The sequence below is a fragment of the Tupaia chinensis genome, unplaced genomic scaffold, assembly GCF_000334495.1.
Source record: "Tupaia chinensis unplaced genomic scaffold, TupChi_1.0 Scaffold000527_1, whole genome shotgun sequence".
NCBI classification, from domain to species: Eukaryota; Metazoa; Chordata; class Mammalia; order Scandentia; family Tupaiidae; genus Tupaia; species Tupaia belangeri.
In genome coordinates this window covers 5083861-5102912 of record NW_006160040.1, presented here as the reverse complement: position 1 = coordinate 5102912, position 19052 = coordinate 5083861, and the positions used below count along the sequence as shown (strand labels likewise).

The window sequence follows — 19052 nt, the reverse complement described above, 5'->3', positions numbered from 1 at the left end:
CTTTCCCTTCTTATAACATCTTTTCATTGTTGTTATTGTTAACTTATCCTGGAATGAAACCTTGGTATTGGCATTTACTGATAGGAGGGATAGGTAGGGTATTTATAAGAAATCACCCCCTCCAACACACAAACCCCTTTCATTTAAACTTCTTGCCTGGTACTTTTCGGATACAGTGTATCTGATAAAGGATAATGTGCATCAGCCTAGTTCAAGTCATAATAGCAAATACTCATTTTCTATAGCTTTTCTAGACTGGGGTTAGATTTTTTTTATCCCTACTGCAGTTTCTGATTAAGCTAGAGAAGCTAGAGCAATTCAAAATAATCTATATATTCTTGGTGTTCTTTTGTCATGCTTTATAATGGTTTCTTTTTCTTTCTTTTTTTTTTTTTTCTTCTTCAGAGGTTTTTGCCTGAGGGCTCGTGTGCTGGTGGGGTGTGGGGGGGGGGGAGACAGTGGGAGGGAAAAGGGGAAAAGTGAGAAATTATCCCCCAGGGGGGATGGCCACACTGCAGTCTCTTCTCCACCATTCTGCTCCTGGGATCCTGGCCATGCACACATACACACCTGGCTTGAGTTTCAAGCCGCCGTGTCTGGACTCAGACTGCGGTCAGCCATGTGGGAGTCCAGTGACATCCACTGGCCCCTATAATACTTTTCTTAATTGAGCAACTTACGAATTAACATGCCACCACCAAGTCAGCCCTAGGCTCGTCCCCTTCTACTTCTATATTCTCCACAGTGAACTGAGTTGAGATTCTCCTCAGCTCCTCCATCTGATAGCCACAGGTAGGCCTTGGCAATATTACCATCTCTCCTTGACACTTTGTAATCTTTTGATGTATCTTACTAGATATTTTAAGGAGAAATTAAAAGAAACATCGGGCACTGCTAGTCTGATTCTATATTAACCAGTTTAAGTAATGTTTAGCAAGCTGTCAGCCACAATTACACATTTGTATGTTGATAGTTATTTTAACCAATACCCTTTTATTATATTTAAGAATGTTCTTCATTTTTCTGCCTTATACGATCACATATTTTTATGCTATATTTTACCCAACAAGAGCTCTATTTTAATTAGACCTATTATAAACACCTCAAATTATGTCTTAAAAGCCTTCTTTGTACCTGAACTTTCATATATGAATAACATTTTGAAATTCAAACTCTAACCATTAAGTTTCTCTCTTAAGCACCTGAGCCTACTGACGATACCTCAGTTGAAACAGAAAATCCAAAAGAACCCAAAGAGGGCCTGGAAACCGAAGAATTATATGAAACAGGTAGACTATAAAATAAAAGTAATTAGTGCATAAAAGTATTTTTCATGTTTTCTTACCAAGGATCTAGTCATTTATTTCAGGGATATCACCTACTTCCTACTTATTTCTTTCTATATTCTCTGCCAATTGATGTACATTATATTTATTTTGAGTATTCCATTAAAAGTGTATCTAACCAGCTTATGACACTGATTTTTTTTAGAATTACTTTATTTCTTTATTTTATTTTATTTTAAGCTTTATCAGAGAGATACAGAGAGCTAGAGAGAAGGAAAGCGAGAAAGGAAGCTGCTAGGTCCAGGACTCAAACCACATCTGGCCATGTGAAAGTCCAACACCTTAACCACCAGGCGTCCTGCTGGTCCCAGCACTGATTTTTGTTCATTTTCATTTTTATACGTTATATTATCAGTTAAAGTTTTTGTGTGAAACCCAGGTTAACTATCCACATAATTTGGGTTATATCAACAGGTGATCATTCATTTACAGCCAACACAAGGAACAAATCATAATTAAAGTGTGAATTTATACATGTATATTGTTGCTTAAAATATTAAATTTATTTCTTTCAAGTGTTTAAAAACCATTACAAAGAATAACACAGAAGTAGAGAGGGTGACCATAGATACCAGAGACTGCAGGGGATGGTGAGGTCAGGACCAAGGGTTCAGGGAAAAAATGATGAACAAACACAATGAAGCATATCAACAAGGCGAATCTGCATGGAGCAGTACACCTCCAGAGTAAAATAAACAGGGCATTGCCAATTACACACATACGTGATTGTGTGTGTGTGTGTGTGTATACACAAATATGTATACATAAACAAAACAAAAAATTAGTAGAACAAATTTCCACAGTACCTAACATGATGTAATGTTCTTTATTGAAGATGATGACTATGGTAATAGCTTTGATTTGATTGTCACACACTGCATGTATGATTTGAAAAACCATGTTGTACTCCACAAAGATAATTAACAAAAGCTATAAAATAGATAAAATTTTAAAATATTACCAAGTATACATTATTTTGGCAGTATGGCTAAAGAGAGGATATTTAAATTCTGTTTTTCTTTCTTTTAACCTTTCACTCAAAAGTTGTATTGCCTGAGTTTGCAGAAGACGCTTATCCTGATGTTCCTGAAATGGACCCACTTAAAGAGAAGATTAATTACTTCAACATCATGTGGAAACAGCTGGAAATAATCATGAGTGATTCTTTCCTTCAAATTTTAAACCTGGAGATTGCCAACAAAACTCCAAAGGAACTACTTCAAAAAGTAGTCGACACTATGGAAAGTAAGGGCAGTATTTGTAACATTTATTATCAAGAGGGTACCATATTGAAGGCATTTTTAAACCTTAAATCCTTTCTTGATGGTTTACGAAGTACAACAGTCAAGGTATCCAGGGAGAATGTATGAAGTATTTAACGACTCTCATAGCAGAGGCACTGGTCAATAGGAGCAGGCTTGTGCCCCAAACAACCGTGATCACACCGGGAGTGGTCTCATGAAGAATTTGTAAAGGGGTGTCGCCCAGTAACCTAGTGGTTAAGGGAGTGGGATCCCAGAGACCTGACTGTGGTTCCAACTTGGCCCTGGTGACTTGAAAAACACACCAGGTGCATGTGCGTGCAAGTGCCCAAAATCTCAACCGATAGATAAAATGGAGAAGAAATTGCACTCCCTCATGGATGAATTCTCTCTCTCTCTCTTTCTCCTACCCCTCTCTCTTTCTGGCAAGTGCACACATCCTGTAGCAATTAAAAAGAATTTGTAAAGACCTTTTTGGGTATTTAAATTAAAAGATCAATAATAATAATCATTTTCCTAACCTTTGACTGCTTTAGTATGCTAATAACTTTTATTTATCTGTTTAGGTCTTTGCCATAGGGCACATGCACTCACCAGACAGAGATAGAGAGAAGGAAAGTGAGAAATCACCCGCTCAGGGACACAACTACACCACAGTTCCTCCTCCTTCATTCTCCTCTTGGCATTTTGGGTACAGGCACACTCATGCCTGGTGTATTTTCAAGCCGCAGGGTCTCCTGGTTGCTTGTGTTGGAATCCGATGCCTTAACTACCACCCCTCATGCTGGCCCAGCTAATAACCCTTTATTCTAAAAATACTTTCCTCAGTGATTCTCAGTGATTCTTCTCTTTTTCTTTTTTTTACAGAACCTTTTCAATATACTGCGTGGGAATTCAGTATTGAAGATTATGATGAAGAAACAGAAGACTATCAAGCTGAATTAGAAGCTGATGAGGAAATAGAAGAAGAGGAAGAGGAAGAGGAAGAGGCATGATTCTTTTCTTAGTACTCGTTTTTTTTTTTTTTTGAGAGGTTTTTGCTATAGGGCACAATCTCCCACCAGAAAGACAGAAAGAGAGAGACAGAAAACAAGAAATCACCCTCCAGGGGGAATGGCCACACCACAACCCCTTCTTCTCCATTCTCCTCTTGGGATCTTGGGCATGCACACACACACACCCAGCGTGAGTTTAAACCACCAGGTCTGGGACTCGAACTGCAGTTGACTATCTGGGAGTCCAACAACATAGCTATTATGCTAACTGCTGGTCCCTCTTAGTACTCATTCTTATTGGGCAAGTCATCTGGAAATGTACATATCCAGAGTGGTAACTGTCACTTTTAGACCCCACGTAAACACACAGGCATCCTCGATTTGATAAACATTGTCCCACATTTCCCCCCTACCCTACTGCACTTGACCCTTTGACATGCCAGGACTACTTATACAGTATGGAAAAAAGAGGTCCATGAAAAAAAATAAAAGGAAAATCTTATAAATAGTTCTTTATGGGAAAAACATAGATAGATATTAAAGACATACATATTTCAGGGCCAGCAGTTGGCGTAATGGCTATGTCTCTGAACTCCCATGTAGTTGCCCGTAGTTTCCTGTGGTTCAAGTCCTGGACCCGGTGGCTTAAACTCACTCCGGGCGTGTGCGTGCGTGTCCAAGATCCCGAGAGGAGAATGGAGGAGAAGGGATTACGGCATGGCCAACCCCCTAAGTCCTGGACCCGGTGGCTTAAACTCACTCCGGGCGTGTGCGTGCGTGTCCAAGATCCCGAGAGGAGAATGGAGGAGAAGGGATTACGGCATGGCCATCCCCCTGGGGGGTGATTTCTCACTTTCTGTCTCTCTGTCTCTCTGTCTTTCTAGCGAGCACACCTGCCCCATAACAAAAATCCCTCCCAAAAAAAAAAAAAAAAGACATACATATTTCATAAATTTAACGGAAGAGGATATTTTATGTAAAACAGCATGGAGGCTTTGACAGGCTGCTAGCATGACGAAGATGCGCAGTGTTCGCAAACAAGAGCGTTGCACGTCATCCATTCTCTTGGCACCAGAATTTTGATAACCATACTCATTTGAGACACACCCGGTTCAGGCATCTGTCGATAACAAAAGAAGACGTTGTTTTGTTCTTTGGGGACTTTATCAATGAAAAATCATTGATTCAGTTAAATACACATGTAATTAACTTATTGTTGCCTAATTGAAACCCAAATACAGACACATCAAACACAAATGGTATGCAGTGTGGTTCTGACAACAGCTTTGAGTATTTATCACTAAGGAGCGGGTGAGACTTTTAGTCAGAGTGACTAAAGGATGTGCATTTGTCTACTCCTATCCAGATTCTCTTCTTTCATCGTCCTTATTCTGCCATGTCTGCTGTTTCTCTTCTGTGTCCCACTCTGGCCTGTATTCAAATGGTCTCTTTCTTGTATCTGCAGACAGTTCTCAAACTTTTTATAATATTGAAAACTTTTTTATTTAATAAGAGAATGATGAAGGGAAGCTCTATTTTACTCATTAATTTTGTTAGTTAGTTAGTTTTACTATAGGGTGAGTGCACTCACTGGAGAGAGAGAGAGATGGCACCCATCACCCCAAGAAGGATGGCCATGTCACAATCCCTTCTCCATTCTCTTCTCAAATTTGCTGCGCCTGGCATGTTTCTTAAGCTAGGTCTAGGTCTCAAACCAATTAAACAGCCCTATAGAATCCAGCTACTTTAACCACCACGCCACCAGCTGGCCCTGTAATATTGAAAACTTAAGTTTTTAAGCATGGTCTTCATTTATGATGTAGTGAAAAGCCTTATCATTCATAGGGCACTGGTAGGATACAAGTAAGGGTCTAGCCTCAGGAATGGAGAGTACTTAGACCTAGAGTAAATACTGCTTTGGCCACACCCAGCATAAAAGCAAGCGCTCAAAGGAGCAAAAGGAACTTAACTGTGTCCTAGAGAAAAGTTCAAGAATATTGGTAGGGCATGTTTTCTCACTTTCCCTCTCTCTGTCTCTCTCTGGCAAGCACATGCACCCTATGGCAAAAGCTAAAGAAAAAAAAAAAAGCACTGAAGGGAGAAACATCTGTCACCCTAGAATTCTATGCTCAGCAGAACTGTCTTTCAAAAACAAAAGGAAATTAAAGACTCTTTCTGACATGCAAAAGCTGAAAGAATCCAGACACAGGTGGCTTCCCTGGTAAATGCTGCCAAACATTTAAGGAAGAAATAACGCTAATTTTACACACACACTACTCCAGAAAATTGAAGAACAACAGATACTTCTCAACTCCTTCTATGAGGTCAGCTTTATTCTGATACCAAAACTAAAGACATTAAGAGAAAGAAAAGAAAAACAAACTACAGACTAGCTATCATTAACATGAGCATAGAGGTACAGTTTTCTTAACAAACCTGTAGTAAATCTAATTAAAAACTACATAGCATATTATGACCGAGAAATTAAAGGTTTGTTTAATATTTGAAAAGCAATCCACATAATCCCTCATGTTAACAAGCTGAAAAAAAAAAAGACCCCCCAAGATCATATCAATAGATGCAAATAAACTGCTTGAAAAAACCTACCATCTATTATTGGTTAAAAAACAAAAACAAAAAAAGGGGGGAATGTCCTCAGTGTGATACAGTGTGTATCTACAGAAAATATGTAACTATCAGCTAACATTGCATTTAATAGTAAAAGAATTGGTAGGAAAGTCTGAGGCATCTCCCATTTAATTTGCAATGGATAGGACATTGTGACCCCGAATCAGCTTTTATTTGGAAATAATTTCATTTTAAAAACTGACTTCACAGCGATGGTGTACAGTCTGTGCTGCAGTTTATCATTACACTTACATTTGTAGAGGGCTGGAAACCCCTATTTTTTTTTTCATGAAAGTAAGGGAGCATAAGATATAAACTTAGAGGGATATTTAAAATAAACAATTTTATTAGAGGGTGCATGTGTTCGGCAGAGAAAGAAAGGAAGCACCCCCTACACACATGTGGCAGGGTCACACCACAATCCTTTCTCTTTCATTTCTCCATCCTATCAGAATTTTAAGCATCTACACATATGCACCCAGCATGTTTCTCAAGTCACCAGGGCCAAGACTTGAACCATGGCCAACCATGTAGGATCCAGCTCTCCATGCATGAGGTTTAAGCACTGCGCAGCAGGGCTGGCCTTGAAAAACTAATACTTTGGGACCAGCAGTTAGCATAATGGCTATGTCACTGGACTCCCATGTAGTTGATCACGGTTCGAGTCCCGGACCTGGTGGCTTAAAACTCACACCAGGCACGTGTGCGTGCGTGCCCAAGGTCCTGAGAGGAGAATGGAGGAGAAGGGATTGTGGCATGGCCATCCCCCCTGGAGGGTTATTTCTTGCTTTCTGTCCCTCTGTCTCTGTCTGTCTGGCAAGCGCATGCGCCCTATAGCAAAAACCTCTCCCCAAAAATAATAATAATATTTTAAATTAATTAAAATAGTATATGGATTGGCCTTTTATGGATTGTTTTAATGTTTTGTCAAACATTAAATATTATCCAAAATAGATTATTTCCTCTTTAGTATTACATGAAAGTATTTTTTAATAATGTCGTCCAAACTGAATAACATTTCTAGAATGAAGAAAAAATTAAAGAGAAAAGGAGGCATCTGGGAGATACGAAACACTTCTGCCCAGTGGTTCTTAAAGAAAACTTTATTCTGCAACCAGGCAACATAGAAGAAGCAGCTAAATATCGAGAAAAGATCTACTACTTTTCAAGTACGGAGGCTAAAGAAAAGTTCTTGGAGCACCCTGAGGATTACGTGGCTCATGAAGAACCTCTAAAGGTGAGCATGCCATTCCTATCCTAGTAATCGATCCTGAAGACTTTTAAGGACTTACAAAAGCTGCCATCATTTTGCTTAATACTCAAGTCTCCAATCTGGTATAACAATACAGTGAAAATAAGTTCGAAGAACAACTTTTTGGAATATAACATTTAAAAACAATCTGTTTTGATTTCTACAGAAATGACTTGTGTCAAACCAGCACTTAATATATGTCTTTTTGGGGCCAGCAAATGGAGTGGTGGTTAAGACACTGACTTCCACATGGTTGACTGCAGTTCAAGTCCCAGACCCAGTGGTTTGAAACACACTGGGTTTGTGTGCTTGTGGGTCTAAAATCCCAAGAGGAGAATGGAGGAGAAGGGGTTGTGGTGTGGACATCCTCATTGGGAGATGATTTCTTGTTTTCTCTGTCTGTCTGTCTCTCCAGTTAGTGCACGTGCCCTGTAGCAAAAATTTCTCAAAAAAAAAAAAAAATCTGTCTTTTTAGCTGAAGTAAAAAGGCACAGCTGAACTTACTGCTTAATATATTAAGGCCGAGCTATTCTGGTTGGTTTCTGTAAGCAGAACAGGCTGATGATTTTCTTTTAAGAGAGGTTTTTTTCTATAGGGTACATGTGCTCATCAAAGAGCCAAAGAAAGACAGAGACAGAAACTTTCCCCTAGAGAGGATGGTCACACCACAATCCCTTCTTCATTCTCCTCTCAGGATCTGGGGCATGCAGGCACATGCACCTGGCATGAGTTTCAAGCTGTCCAGTCCAGGACTTGAATCATGGTCGGCCATATGGGAGTCCAACGATGTAACCACTATGCCACCTGCTGGTCCCCAGGATGATGATCTTAGAGATGATTTGGGAGGAAAGCGTGGAATTCAGTTTGGTGGACTTCCAGAAGCTTAAGTGGGTTGACCCCGTCTATAGGAGTGTGATGAGCAGGTGACATTGCACTGGCTCAGTCAGAACTGAGTCACACTCACAAGTATGATAGAGGGGAAAATCCATCAACCCTGACTGGTTGATTTTGAGGAGCAAAAGATGATACTGATTGGCTGGATTACAAAAATGTGTTACGTGAAGTGAGTTGTTCTTGATTAATTAATGACCCAGCTCCTGATACACCACATTTAACCACTACACTATGGGGCTAGCCTGACATACCATTTTAACTTCTAATTCATTATTAGACCTTTTTTCCACAATTTTTTATAGCATGATTCTGCCATTGTGAATATGGAACTGATGTATTTTTTATGTATGTCATTCTTTGATTTTCTTGAATTATTTTATTACTATAATTTCTTGGACTGGGATTACAGGATCGAGATGTATACATCATAATATATTGTCTTATTACTTTTGATAGCATGCCTTCTTAAACTGAACATACAGTTCAGTTTATGCTCTCCAAGTGCCAGGCAGCTCTAGTTGCCAGAGGTTCAACCTGGAGATGCTCCTCCAGCGATTTTATCAGTGAGGGATTTAAAAGGCATTCCAGAAGTATTTGCCATGGGCTGTAGCCACCTAGTTTCATATCATTCTAGTTTTGTTACTCACCTTTCTGTCTTTACTTTTTTCTCTCAAGTGCTGCATCAGTTGACTACCAATTTTGAAATACTGATGGAATCATGTAAACTGAAGAGTGATGAGGAATGGCTTCCCAAAGGGGAATCCAGACGCATTAATAGAAAGAGTGGAATAAATGCTGTGTAGCAAAATCAATAGTTTTTTACATCCTGTTTTCTCCTTGTTTTCATGGGTTTTATTTTAAGTCCTTATTTTGCTGAAATGCATATTCAACTTTATTTTTAGAGAGATTTTTTGCTATAGGGTGCGTGTGCTCAACAGAGGGAGAGAAACAAGACAGAAAGCGTGAAATCACCCCCAGGGAGAGGGCCACACCGCAATCCCTTCTCCTCCATTCTCCTCCCAGGATCTTGGGCACGCACACACACGCGCCTGGCCTGGGTTTCAAGCCACCAGGTTCAGCACTCGAACCACTGTCAGCTTTATGAGAGTCCAGCGACTTAACCATCGTGCCATCTGCTGGTCCCCAACTAACTTTCTTAATATTTGAAATCTCATTATTTGTTTCCCTTATGCATTTGATAGTTTGTATGGGCATAGATTTCTAGGTTGAAAATCATTTTCCTCTCACAGTGTTAAAGATATCACTTTATCGTGTGGCTAGCATCCTGGTTGCTAGGCTGATTCTCATTCTCTAGTAGGTAGTGTCGCTCTCTCCTTCTCTCTCTCATTTTATATCTGGAAGCTCCTAAGGTCTTCTCTTCATTCTTAATGTTCTTGAAATGGTCCAGGCTGGTTTATTTGCCGTGCTCAGGATACGCAGCACACGTTTTCTCTGACACCGCGAGTTTTCACACTAAGGAAGCCTGGGATTTCTCAGTGCTCTCGAACTTATTACTCTCGGAGAAAGGGGAAAGCATCATATTTTTAATCTCTGAGCGCTTACTTGTCTCTGATAGTTCTGTTTTTCAAATTCCTCTTTGTCTTTTATGGACTTGCTATACCTCTTTTTTAAAGTTTATTTATTTTTAATGAACATCAGAGGGACAGACAGACAAACAGAACTCCAACAGGATCCCACTGCATGTGCCTGGTACAGTCGGCGAGTTACCCTGGACTTGAACAGGGCCTAGCAGAACATCACTTTTTACCTTTGCACCTCTGTCTAGATCCCCCCCCCCTTTTTTTAAATTGTTGCCAGAAAGCATGTGCACACACGGAAACAAATCGGGGGGGGAGAGAGAAAGCACCCCCCCCATGGAGAATGGTCATGACGCCATCCCTTCTCCTCCATTTCTCCTTTCAGAATTTTGGGTGTGCACACAAACATGCCCAGCATGCTTTTCAAGCTGCTGGTCTGGGACTTGAACTGTATAGTTGGTCCCATGAGATACGCCTTAAGTACCACACCACTGGCGGCCCCCAGGTCTCCACTCTTAAACCTCTTAAAAAATAAATAAATAAAAACTCCTACTCCTTGAGTTGCCGGCCTCCTTTCTCCTCTGTATTTCTTTGGTATATTTTTTCCCTGCATCTTCAAACCTTTTCTCTGCATATTCCCTTAGCAAGCACAGAGAGTGATGAGCTATGCTCCCTGTTCCCGTCTGTTGCTGAAGATCCATGACTTCTTCCCTTGCCGAAACCCCAGCCCTTTGAGGCATAAACTCCCCAGATATATCACCCTCTGCCAACTCCTTGTTGCTGTCTCCTCCCAAGTTCACAGCATTGCCCACATTCACGGAAGACTTAGCTGCTCCATCATCCCAGCTCTCACCTCTGTCCTTGCAGTTTCAGCATTCAGCGGGTGCCTCCTACAACTGCGGTTCTCTGGCTCTGGGCTTCCTCAGCTCCAGTACGGAGAGTACCGGAATTAAGGAAGCAGCCTCCAGAGTTTCATTATTAATGGAGTTTTTGTTTGGGAGAAAGGTGTTTTTAGCACACTGAGGCAGTGTCTTTCCATTTGTAGTTCACTAACAGATGTTTTTACAAGCAAAACTAATTAAATTTAATTTATGAAATGCGCATAGGACCTGATACCAAGATGATCTTATGGTGTTGATGCTCCTTGAGAATCGTTGTTGATCGTTGTTAATTGCCATCCTAATGTCTAAACACTCGAGTTTTTAGAGTGATAAATCCTACTCAGTCTTAGGGAGGGCAGTTGATAAGCTTTATGTTTTCTAAATTACTCACAGCCTCTTTTCTTCACTCTCTCTCTGGCCCACCTCCCTCGGCCCATCCCCTGTGGCAGGCTCCTCCTTTAAGAATATGCCTTATGGGCCCGCATGGCGCTGGCAAAACCGTGTGTGCAAGACATTTGGCAGAAAAATTGGGCATTTTTCACATTCAGTTTGAAGAAGTTCTTCAAGAAAAATTACTGCTCAAAATTGAAAAGAGAGTTGGACCTGAATTGGAGGAAGATTCAGAGGAAGAACAAATTGCAAAACAAGAACTTGAAGAGCTTGCAATTCAAGCCAATGTTAAAATTGAAGAAGAAAACACCAAAAAACAGGTAGCAATACTAATCTCTTTGCAGATAGTTCTCCTTACTAATGTCACTTTAGGAAAGAGCAATAGAAGTAGCACAAAACCATGAAGTTTTTAGGAAGAGAAAAACATTTAGCATTGGGTCAGCAGGTGGCATCGTGGTTAAGGCACCGAACTCTCCCTCATGGCTGACTCTGGTCAGAGTCTGGGCCCGGTGGCTTGAAAATCACACCAGGCACATGTGCATATGTGCCCAAAATCCCAGAAGGAGAATGGAGAAGCGTTTGCGATGTGGCCATCCCCTGTGGGGAGGTGATTTCTCACTTTCCTTCTCACTGTCTCTCTCTGTTTCTCTCCAGCAAACACGTGTACCCTATAGCAAAAACCTAAAACCCTAAATATATGAATAAATAAAAATTTAGCCCATACAAGTCATTTAAAGAATCACCCTCCCCAGGCATTAAACAGGTTTGTTTCTTTCTTTAGTTTATTTAGTTCTTTCTTCCATGCGAGAAAGAAAAGAGGCATCCTTGACAGGGTCTTGCCATGCTGTGATCCTTTCCCCAGTGTGTTCAGATTGACCCAAAACTCAAGCTTCCTATTTGACACCAGTGCCCCACTACCTGCACTGCTGGGCTGGGGCCTAAATACACATCTAAATGCTCATCTAGTATATAATATACTGACTTGTACATGATTCTAATAAAAAAAAAAAAAAAACCAGAGAAGCAACTACACTGGCGTGGGCTGCTAAAACACTTTGTTGTGTAGGTCAGGACCACATGGGAGGCCTGTGTTCAATTCCCGGTCAAACCTGAAGGCCAGACACAGTGGCAAAGACCCTGTAATCCCAGCAACTCAGGGAGACTAAACTAGATGATAAGGTTTCCCATTATCATGTTCTCTGGTTTTGTTTTGTTTTGTTTCGTTTTTATCAAATATAAAAATCTATGCACATGACAAAAGAGGTCTTAAAATACTGATTGCTAATGGTGCCTTATCAGAAAGTTTATGTCTCTAAAATTATTTCTATCCCAGGTTATTCTAAGTGACTTTTATACTATTCAAATATAGCTACACCATTTTGTTCTCAAGTGGTCGCTATAAATGGACCCAGGTACAAGTATGTGGAATGCTTGGAGTAGGGGTGGATGGACATGTGGTATCGTAACAGGTAATGTGGCACCACCTCAGACATGTTCTTTTCATGTTTTCCACCTATATTTAGCAGGCTCAGGGAGGAACTCGTATTCTGCTAACTTGATAAAGATTTCTTAATTCAACAGGTCTAGATTTTAAGTACAGGATTTTGGGCATATACACACACATGCCTGGTGTGTTTTTCAAGCCTCCAAGTTGGGACTTGAACTGTATAATTTGAAGATTTGGCTGCCTTAACTACCATAACACAGGCAAGTCAAATATAGAGCTTTTAAATTTGTTTTATTTTCTGGTTTTCATTTTTAGCTACCAGAAGTGCAACTTACAGAAGAAGAAGAAGCAATCAAATCAAGCCTAATGGAAAATGAGCCATTACCCTCTGAAATTCTTGAGACAATTCTTTCGGAGTGGTGGCTTAAGGAACCAATACGGTATCTTAATTTATACCAGGCTATACATTTATTGACTTTTATTCTTAAAAGTTAAAAAATGTAATTAAATATAAATGTAAGGACTTTCTCCTTTGTATTCATATGAATTAGTGATTCTCACTTGTGCTACACATTAAAAACGTCCATAGAGTTTTTCAGTATGCCTCTGCCAGGTGCTAAGGTGCTGCTATAGACACTGTGCTGCACAGCTGGGACCACAGCCTGCGAGGCCCGGGTTCAATTCCTGGTCTAACTTGAAGGACAAATGTGGTGGCACATGCCAGGAGTCCCAGCACCTTGGTGGCTGAAGGAGGAGGAGCATAACCTCTGGTATATGGTATTATGGATCATTTTGACCTTTTTTCATGCTTTTCTCTATTTCTAATTATACTATAGTGAGATTTGTTGCTTTTAAAATTGGGGCTGGGGGGATCTACACATTTTTAGAAGGCTATTACATTAGTCCTGGAGAAATATAAGAACTGGGGTAATGGCTGAATTGGAAATGGGAGTACAGAGGAGGGCACACCAGGACTCAGCTGCTGCATGTGACAAGCGGGAGTTGGGGGAGAGGACCAGAGGTCTCAAGTGTGGCACCTGAGCATGGTCAGTGAGAAGGAAAAGCAGTTTGGAAGGGTAACAATGGATCTGTATTTTTTTTAACAATGTAAGGTGTATAAAATTCCCGAAGGACATTCAGATGAAAAAAACTAAGCAGCTTTTTGAAAATTCTGAATCAAAACTCAGAAGAGAGTTAAGATAGAGGTAAAGATTTAGAAGTCAGGGGAGATGGTGCAGTGGTAAAATGCACACCTACGAGGCTAACCCACATGGGAAGTTCTGGGTTCATGTCCTGAAACCACGTCCCTAGACCTTCCTGAGTACATTGGGCACGTGTCTGCCATAATCTTAGGCTGGTTAAAGCTGTGGGTAGATCGTGGCATTAAGATTCTGTTGCGGGTGCTATCTTTGTCTTTCTCACTAATGGAGGAAATAAATCAACTCTAAAAATAAAGATTTGGAAGTCACTGATAAAGAAGTGACAGCTGGAGGCCAGCTATCGTGGTGGTTAAGGTGACTGGATCTCATATGACTAACTGCACCATTCAAATCTCGGCCCAGCAGCTTGAGAACACCCGGGGTGTACATGAGCTTGAGAACACCCGGGGTGTACATGTTTTACATGGTAAAAGGGAGAAAAGAACAAGGGATTGCACTGTGACCATTCCCCATGGAGGATCCTTTCTCACTTTCCCTCTCTCTCTCAATGTCTCTCTCACTCAATGTGCATGTCTCTGTGTGTGTCTCTCCATCTCTCACTCGTGGGAGAAAAAAAGTTAAAGCCAAATTTCACATAAATGGAGTAAATAAACTCTGACTCAAAGAGAAACCAAAACTGACTCTCTCAACATAAGTAAGCCAAGTTTTCAAAATCCGAATTTTGTTTTAAGATTTTTTTTTCCTGGCCATAGGGCAAATGCTCTCACCAGAGAGAGGGAAAGTGAGAGAGAAGAGAAAGAGAGAGAGAAAGTGAGAAATCATTCCCCAGGGGGATAGCCGCACCACAATCCCTTCTCCTCTAGTCACCTCACAGGATTTGGGGTACACACATGTGCCTGGTGTAATTTTCTAGCTCCCGGGTCCAGGACTTGAACCGCAGTTAGCATCTTAACCACCTCACCACCTACTGGCCCCAAATCTGAATGTTTTGTGACTAGTCCTTTTAAAAATTGTGTTAACATTCCAGTCGTACTCATAATCCGTAAAGTTCCATTGTATTTGGGCAAGTTTGATGATCCTATTTCAGTATAATCATCTTACATGGGAACCAGGGTACATACATTAATAACGCTCATTGGTAACTAAAGGTGAGTGCTCCCACTAAAGGTAGGCCAGCCATGTGTAACTTTAAAAAAATAATTACTTAATTTTAATTATTATTATTATTATTTTAATTCACTAGAGAGAGAAGTAATAAAGCAAGGTGCCAGGTCTGGGACTAGAACCGTGGTCAGCCATGTGAAATTCCAGTGGCTTAGCCATCAGGCCACTGCTGGTCCTGCAGGTATAATCTTTTTTTCTTTCTTTTTTTTCTTTTTTTGAGAGAGCTTTTTGCTATAGAGCACATATGCTCGCCAGAAAGTCAGAGAGAGACAGAGAGACAGAAGGCGAGAAATCACCCCCCCCCCAAGAGAGGATGGCCACGCCACAATCCCTTCTCCTCCATTCCCTTCTCAGTATCCTGGGCACACACTCACACATGTCCAGCGTGAGTTTAAGCCACCAGGTCCGGGACTCAAACCACGGTCAACTACATGGGAGTTCAGTGACAGAGCCGTTAAGCTAACTGCTGGTTCCCCGCAAGTATAATCTTTATATAAGGTGATGCATTCACTATGCTGGGCATCCCTCAAGAAGAAAACTTATTTTCTTTTCTCATGATCTTCTCACAGTTTTTAGTAAGCTTCTAATTAATATTATTTGTAAGCTCATGGACTACAATGCTGTATTATAAATGTAATTGTACTCTATTTAAAATTTTGGGAAGAAGAAATCCCATGTGTATAATTATAAAGGTTAAAATAAAAGATACTTCAGTAATTCATTATACAATTTATGTAAAATTGAGATTTATCAATATACTTTTACACTGCTAAAATCCATAATATAATATTTTAAACAAATAAATTGTGACCTTTTCTACCTAGTTCCACAGGTTTTATACTTGATGGTTTCCCACGATTTCCTGAAGAGGCCCAGTTTCTGGGTGAGCATGGATTTTTCCCAGACGCTGCTGTTCTTATACAAGTTGATGACCAGGATATTTCTGATCGTCTCCTTCCTTCCCAAATTGAAAAGTGGAAAGTAAAACAAAAGAAGAAATTTGAAAGGAAAAAACTCATCAAAGACATGAAGGCAAAAATCAAGGCAAGTATCCCGTCCAAATGTCTGGGAATAACCCTGTCCAGCATCTGTTTGAATTATACAGTGGCCTTCCCACTTGAAAAGATTGTTCATCAGATATTGAGACAATTTATAATGAGTTAAGAATTATCTGAGGCTTTTGTGGTTATCAATGCTTCAACACTTCTCTCTGGGGCCAGCAGGTGGCACCAGACTCCCACAGGGCCGAACACAATTTGCATCCCAGACCTGGTGGCTTTCTCACTTTCTCTGTCTCTGGTCAAATTAAAAAATAATAATAATGATGGTGATAATAAATAAAATTAAATAAATAATTCTTTTTTAAAAAGAGAGAAAAAAACCACTTCTCTCTCCAAGGAAGTTAAAGGTAGCAGTAGTGCAAAGGCTCCCCTGCACCAGCTCCAGCAGTGAACTGCAAGAAGCATCCGGACATCACGTGCTCTGATAATTACAGGGCCCTAGACCAGGAGAGAAGCAGGTTGCAGGAGGTACTTCACAACCTCGAGTATTTGCTTCTTGCTTTTCACACCCCTGACTCTACCTTCGTTCAGATCCTTCTCAGCTCACACCAGCACTCCCCCCCCACCTCCTCCTTCTTCCTTGGCTTCATCTCTGTGCCCTCCAGGACACCTTTCTGACTTCCTCCATACTCATTTTCTAAAAGCTCTATATTGATCAAGCTACCTCATTAAAATCCAAACTAAAACTAATTCCCAATCTTGTTCCAAGCCCTTTTTAAAACTTAATTTCTCCATTGGAACAAATTTGAACTCTTCTCTACAGCAACCACCCCACCACGTGTTTTTCCTATTCCCTTATCTGGCGTTTCCTAAGCCATACTCACACTAGCGGCACAAGGTTACACAACTTAACCAATGAATTTCTGTTAACTCGCCTACACAGCAAAATTATGCTATCTGCCTCGCAGATATGTTTTGAGCTGCTAATGAGAGAACATAGGAGGGGACTTCAAAACATTTGTGGAGATAGAATTAAAGTATGAGTTTATTTTGGTGTAAAAAAATTTTTGACATCATGCATAGTTTTTTTCATAATACGCATTTTCCATGTACTTTCAAGACACCTCAAATATGACAGTGCTCAGGACAGTGCTGGCATCTAGCAGGCATATAATATTTAAACTTCACTGGCTACTTACTTGAGGGAAGGGAGCAGGAGAAAAGTAGAATCGAAATATGCATGTTAAATACGAAGCATTTAAAGAGACTCTAGTTTGGAGAGTCCAAAACCAAACACCCTGAAAGCCCTAAGTGAGAGGTGGTCTGGTAGCCTAGTGGCCAAGGGAGTCAGATCCCACATGGTCAACCATGGTTTGAATCTCAGCCCTAGAAACTAGAAAAACACACAAGGTAAGTGGGTGTGCATACCCCAAATCCCCACAGAGTGGGGAAAATGGGAAAAGGGGATCGCAGGATGACCATACCCCATTGGAGGGTGTTCTATTTCTCTGTCTCCTTTTGGTGAGTGCATGCACAGTCTGGCAATTTTAAAAACAAGAAAGAAAATTTGAAACCAAGGAGAGGGCCAGGAGTTGGCATGGTAGTTAAGGCACTGGACTTGCGTATGCGGAACCACAGTTCGAGTCCCAGACCTGGTGGCTTGCTTTCTCACTTTCCATTTCTCTTTCTCAATCTCTCTCTAGTCAAAATTTAAAATAATAACAATGACAAATAAAATTAAATAAATAATTCAAAAAAAAAACCTAGGGAGAACTGATGAGTTTTCACAGAAACGTTGGGGACATATCAAGGGGTACATTACATTGGATTAAAAGAATTCAAGAAAAACTAGAGAATTATCTATACACCTGTCTCCAAAGTACATATGCTTTTTTCACATGTACAGATTTTTAGGATTTTTTCAATTGCTGTTGGGCACATGCGATCATCAGAGGGAGGGAGAAAGAAGAGAAAAGGAGAGAAAGCACCCCAAATGGGTATAGTTCCATCAATCCTTTTCCCTCCATCTCTCTATCCCGTCAGGATTTGGGGCATGCAGGCCCATGTGCCTGGTGTGCTTCTCGGCTGTGGGACTGGGGCTCCACTTTGGCCATGTCGGTTCTGGCTTCCTGTGTACTGCACTTAACCACAGCATGGTGACTCCAACTGCATTTCTAGATTTTCCAGACCATTCTACTTCAACAGTGTGATAAAAGACTGCCAAACATTTTCAGCAAATTATCTCCAAATATATTCCTACTTCTCCATGGAGAAATCCACCTCTCACAGAAACCAAACACACAAATGCATAATAAATTATGAAAAAGGAGGTGTAAAATGTACGGGAAGAATGACTGACTCCATGCACTGAGGAAACAGCTGATTAAGAGACCCAGGAGCACAAGGATGCAAGCAACGTAATTCCCGCTATCACGTACTTTCCTGCAAAGTCCGCCATCTTTCCACACAAATATTATTCCCATTTTGGAAAAAAAAAATAACTTATAGAAAGTAATGTTTATCATTTGTCATTAAAATCTTGAAACATCTCTTTCTTTAACAGGATGATCTGGTGGCTAAAAGAAGGGCAGAACTTATAGCAGAGAGAGAAAAAAAAAAGAAAGAAGAGGTAAGTAAATTTAAAAAAGTTTTTTGAGGGACCAGCAGTTAGCATAATGGCTATGTTGCTGGACTCCCACGTAGTCGACCGCGGTTTACGTCCCAGACCCGGTGGCTTAAACTCACACCGGGCATGTGTGCATGCGTGCCCAAGATCCTGAGAGGAGAATGGAGGAGACGGGATTGCCATCCCCCCTGGGGGGTGATTTCACACTTTCTGTCTCTGTCTCTGTCTGGCGAGCGCACGTGCTCTATAGCAAAAACCTCTCCAAAAAGAGAAAAAAAAAGTTTTTTGAGAAATATCTATCACCAATAATCTCAACATGCATAAAAAATGCATTAAAAATCTCTTTAAGGGGCCATCCGGTGGCGTGATGGTTAGGGGCGCTGGACTCCCACATGACCGACCGCAGGTTGAGTCCTGGACCTAGTGGCTTTGTTTTTTCCCTTCCTTCTCCTTAGCTTTGTCACTCGT

At 40.7% G+C, this 19052-nt stretch overlaps 1 protein-coding gene across 1 annotated transcript in view; it reads left to right on the top strand.

Moving 5' to 3' along the window:
* The window catches only part of AK9 (adenylate kinase 9), a 135708-nt gene that overhangs the window by 63703 nt on the left and 52953 nt on the right, over positions 1 to 19052 (top strand). Inside the window, exons 22-29 of the mRNA XM_006156985.2 lie at positions 1200 to 1289; positions 2391 to 2591; positions 3476 to 3597; positions 7256 to 7468; positions 11246 to 11506; positions 12949 to 13073; positions 15782 to 16001; positions 18522 to 18587. Coding sequence (XP_006157047.1) covers positions 1200 to 1289; positions 2391 to 2591; positions 3476 to 3597; positions 7256 to 7468; positions 11246 to 11506; positions 12949 to 13073; positions 15782 to 16001; positions 18522 to 18587 — 1298 coding nt within the window. The remainder of the gene's footprint in view (positions 1 to 1199; positions 1290 to 2390; positions 2592 to 3475; positions 3598 to 7255; positions 7469 to 11245; positions 11507 to 12948; positions 13074 to 15781; positions 16002 to 18521; positions 18588 to 19052) is intronic.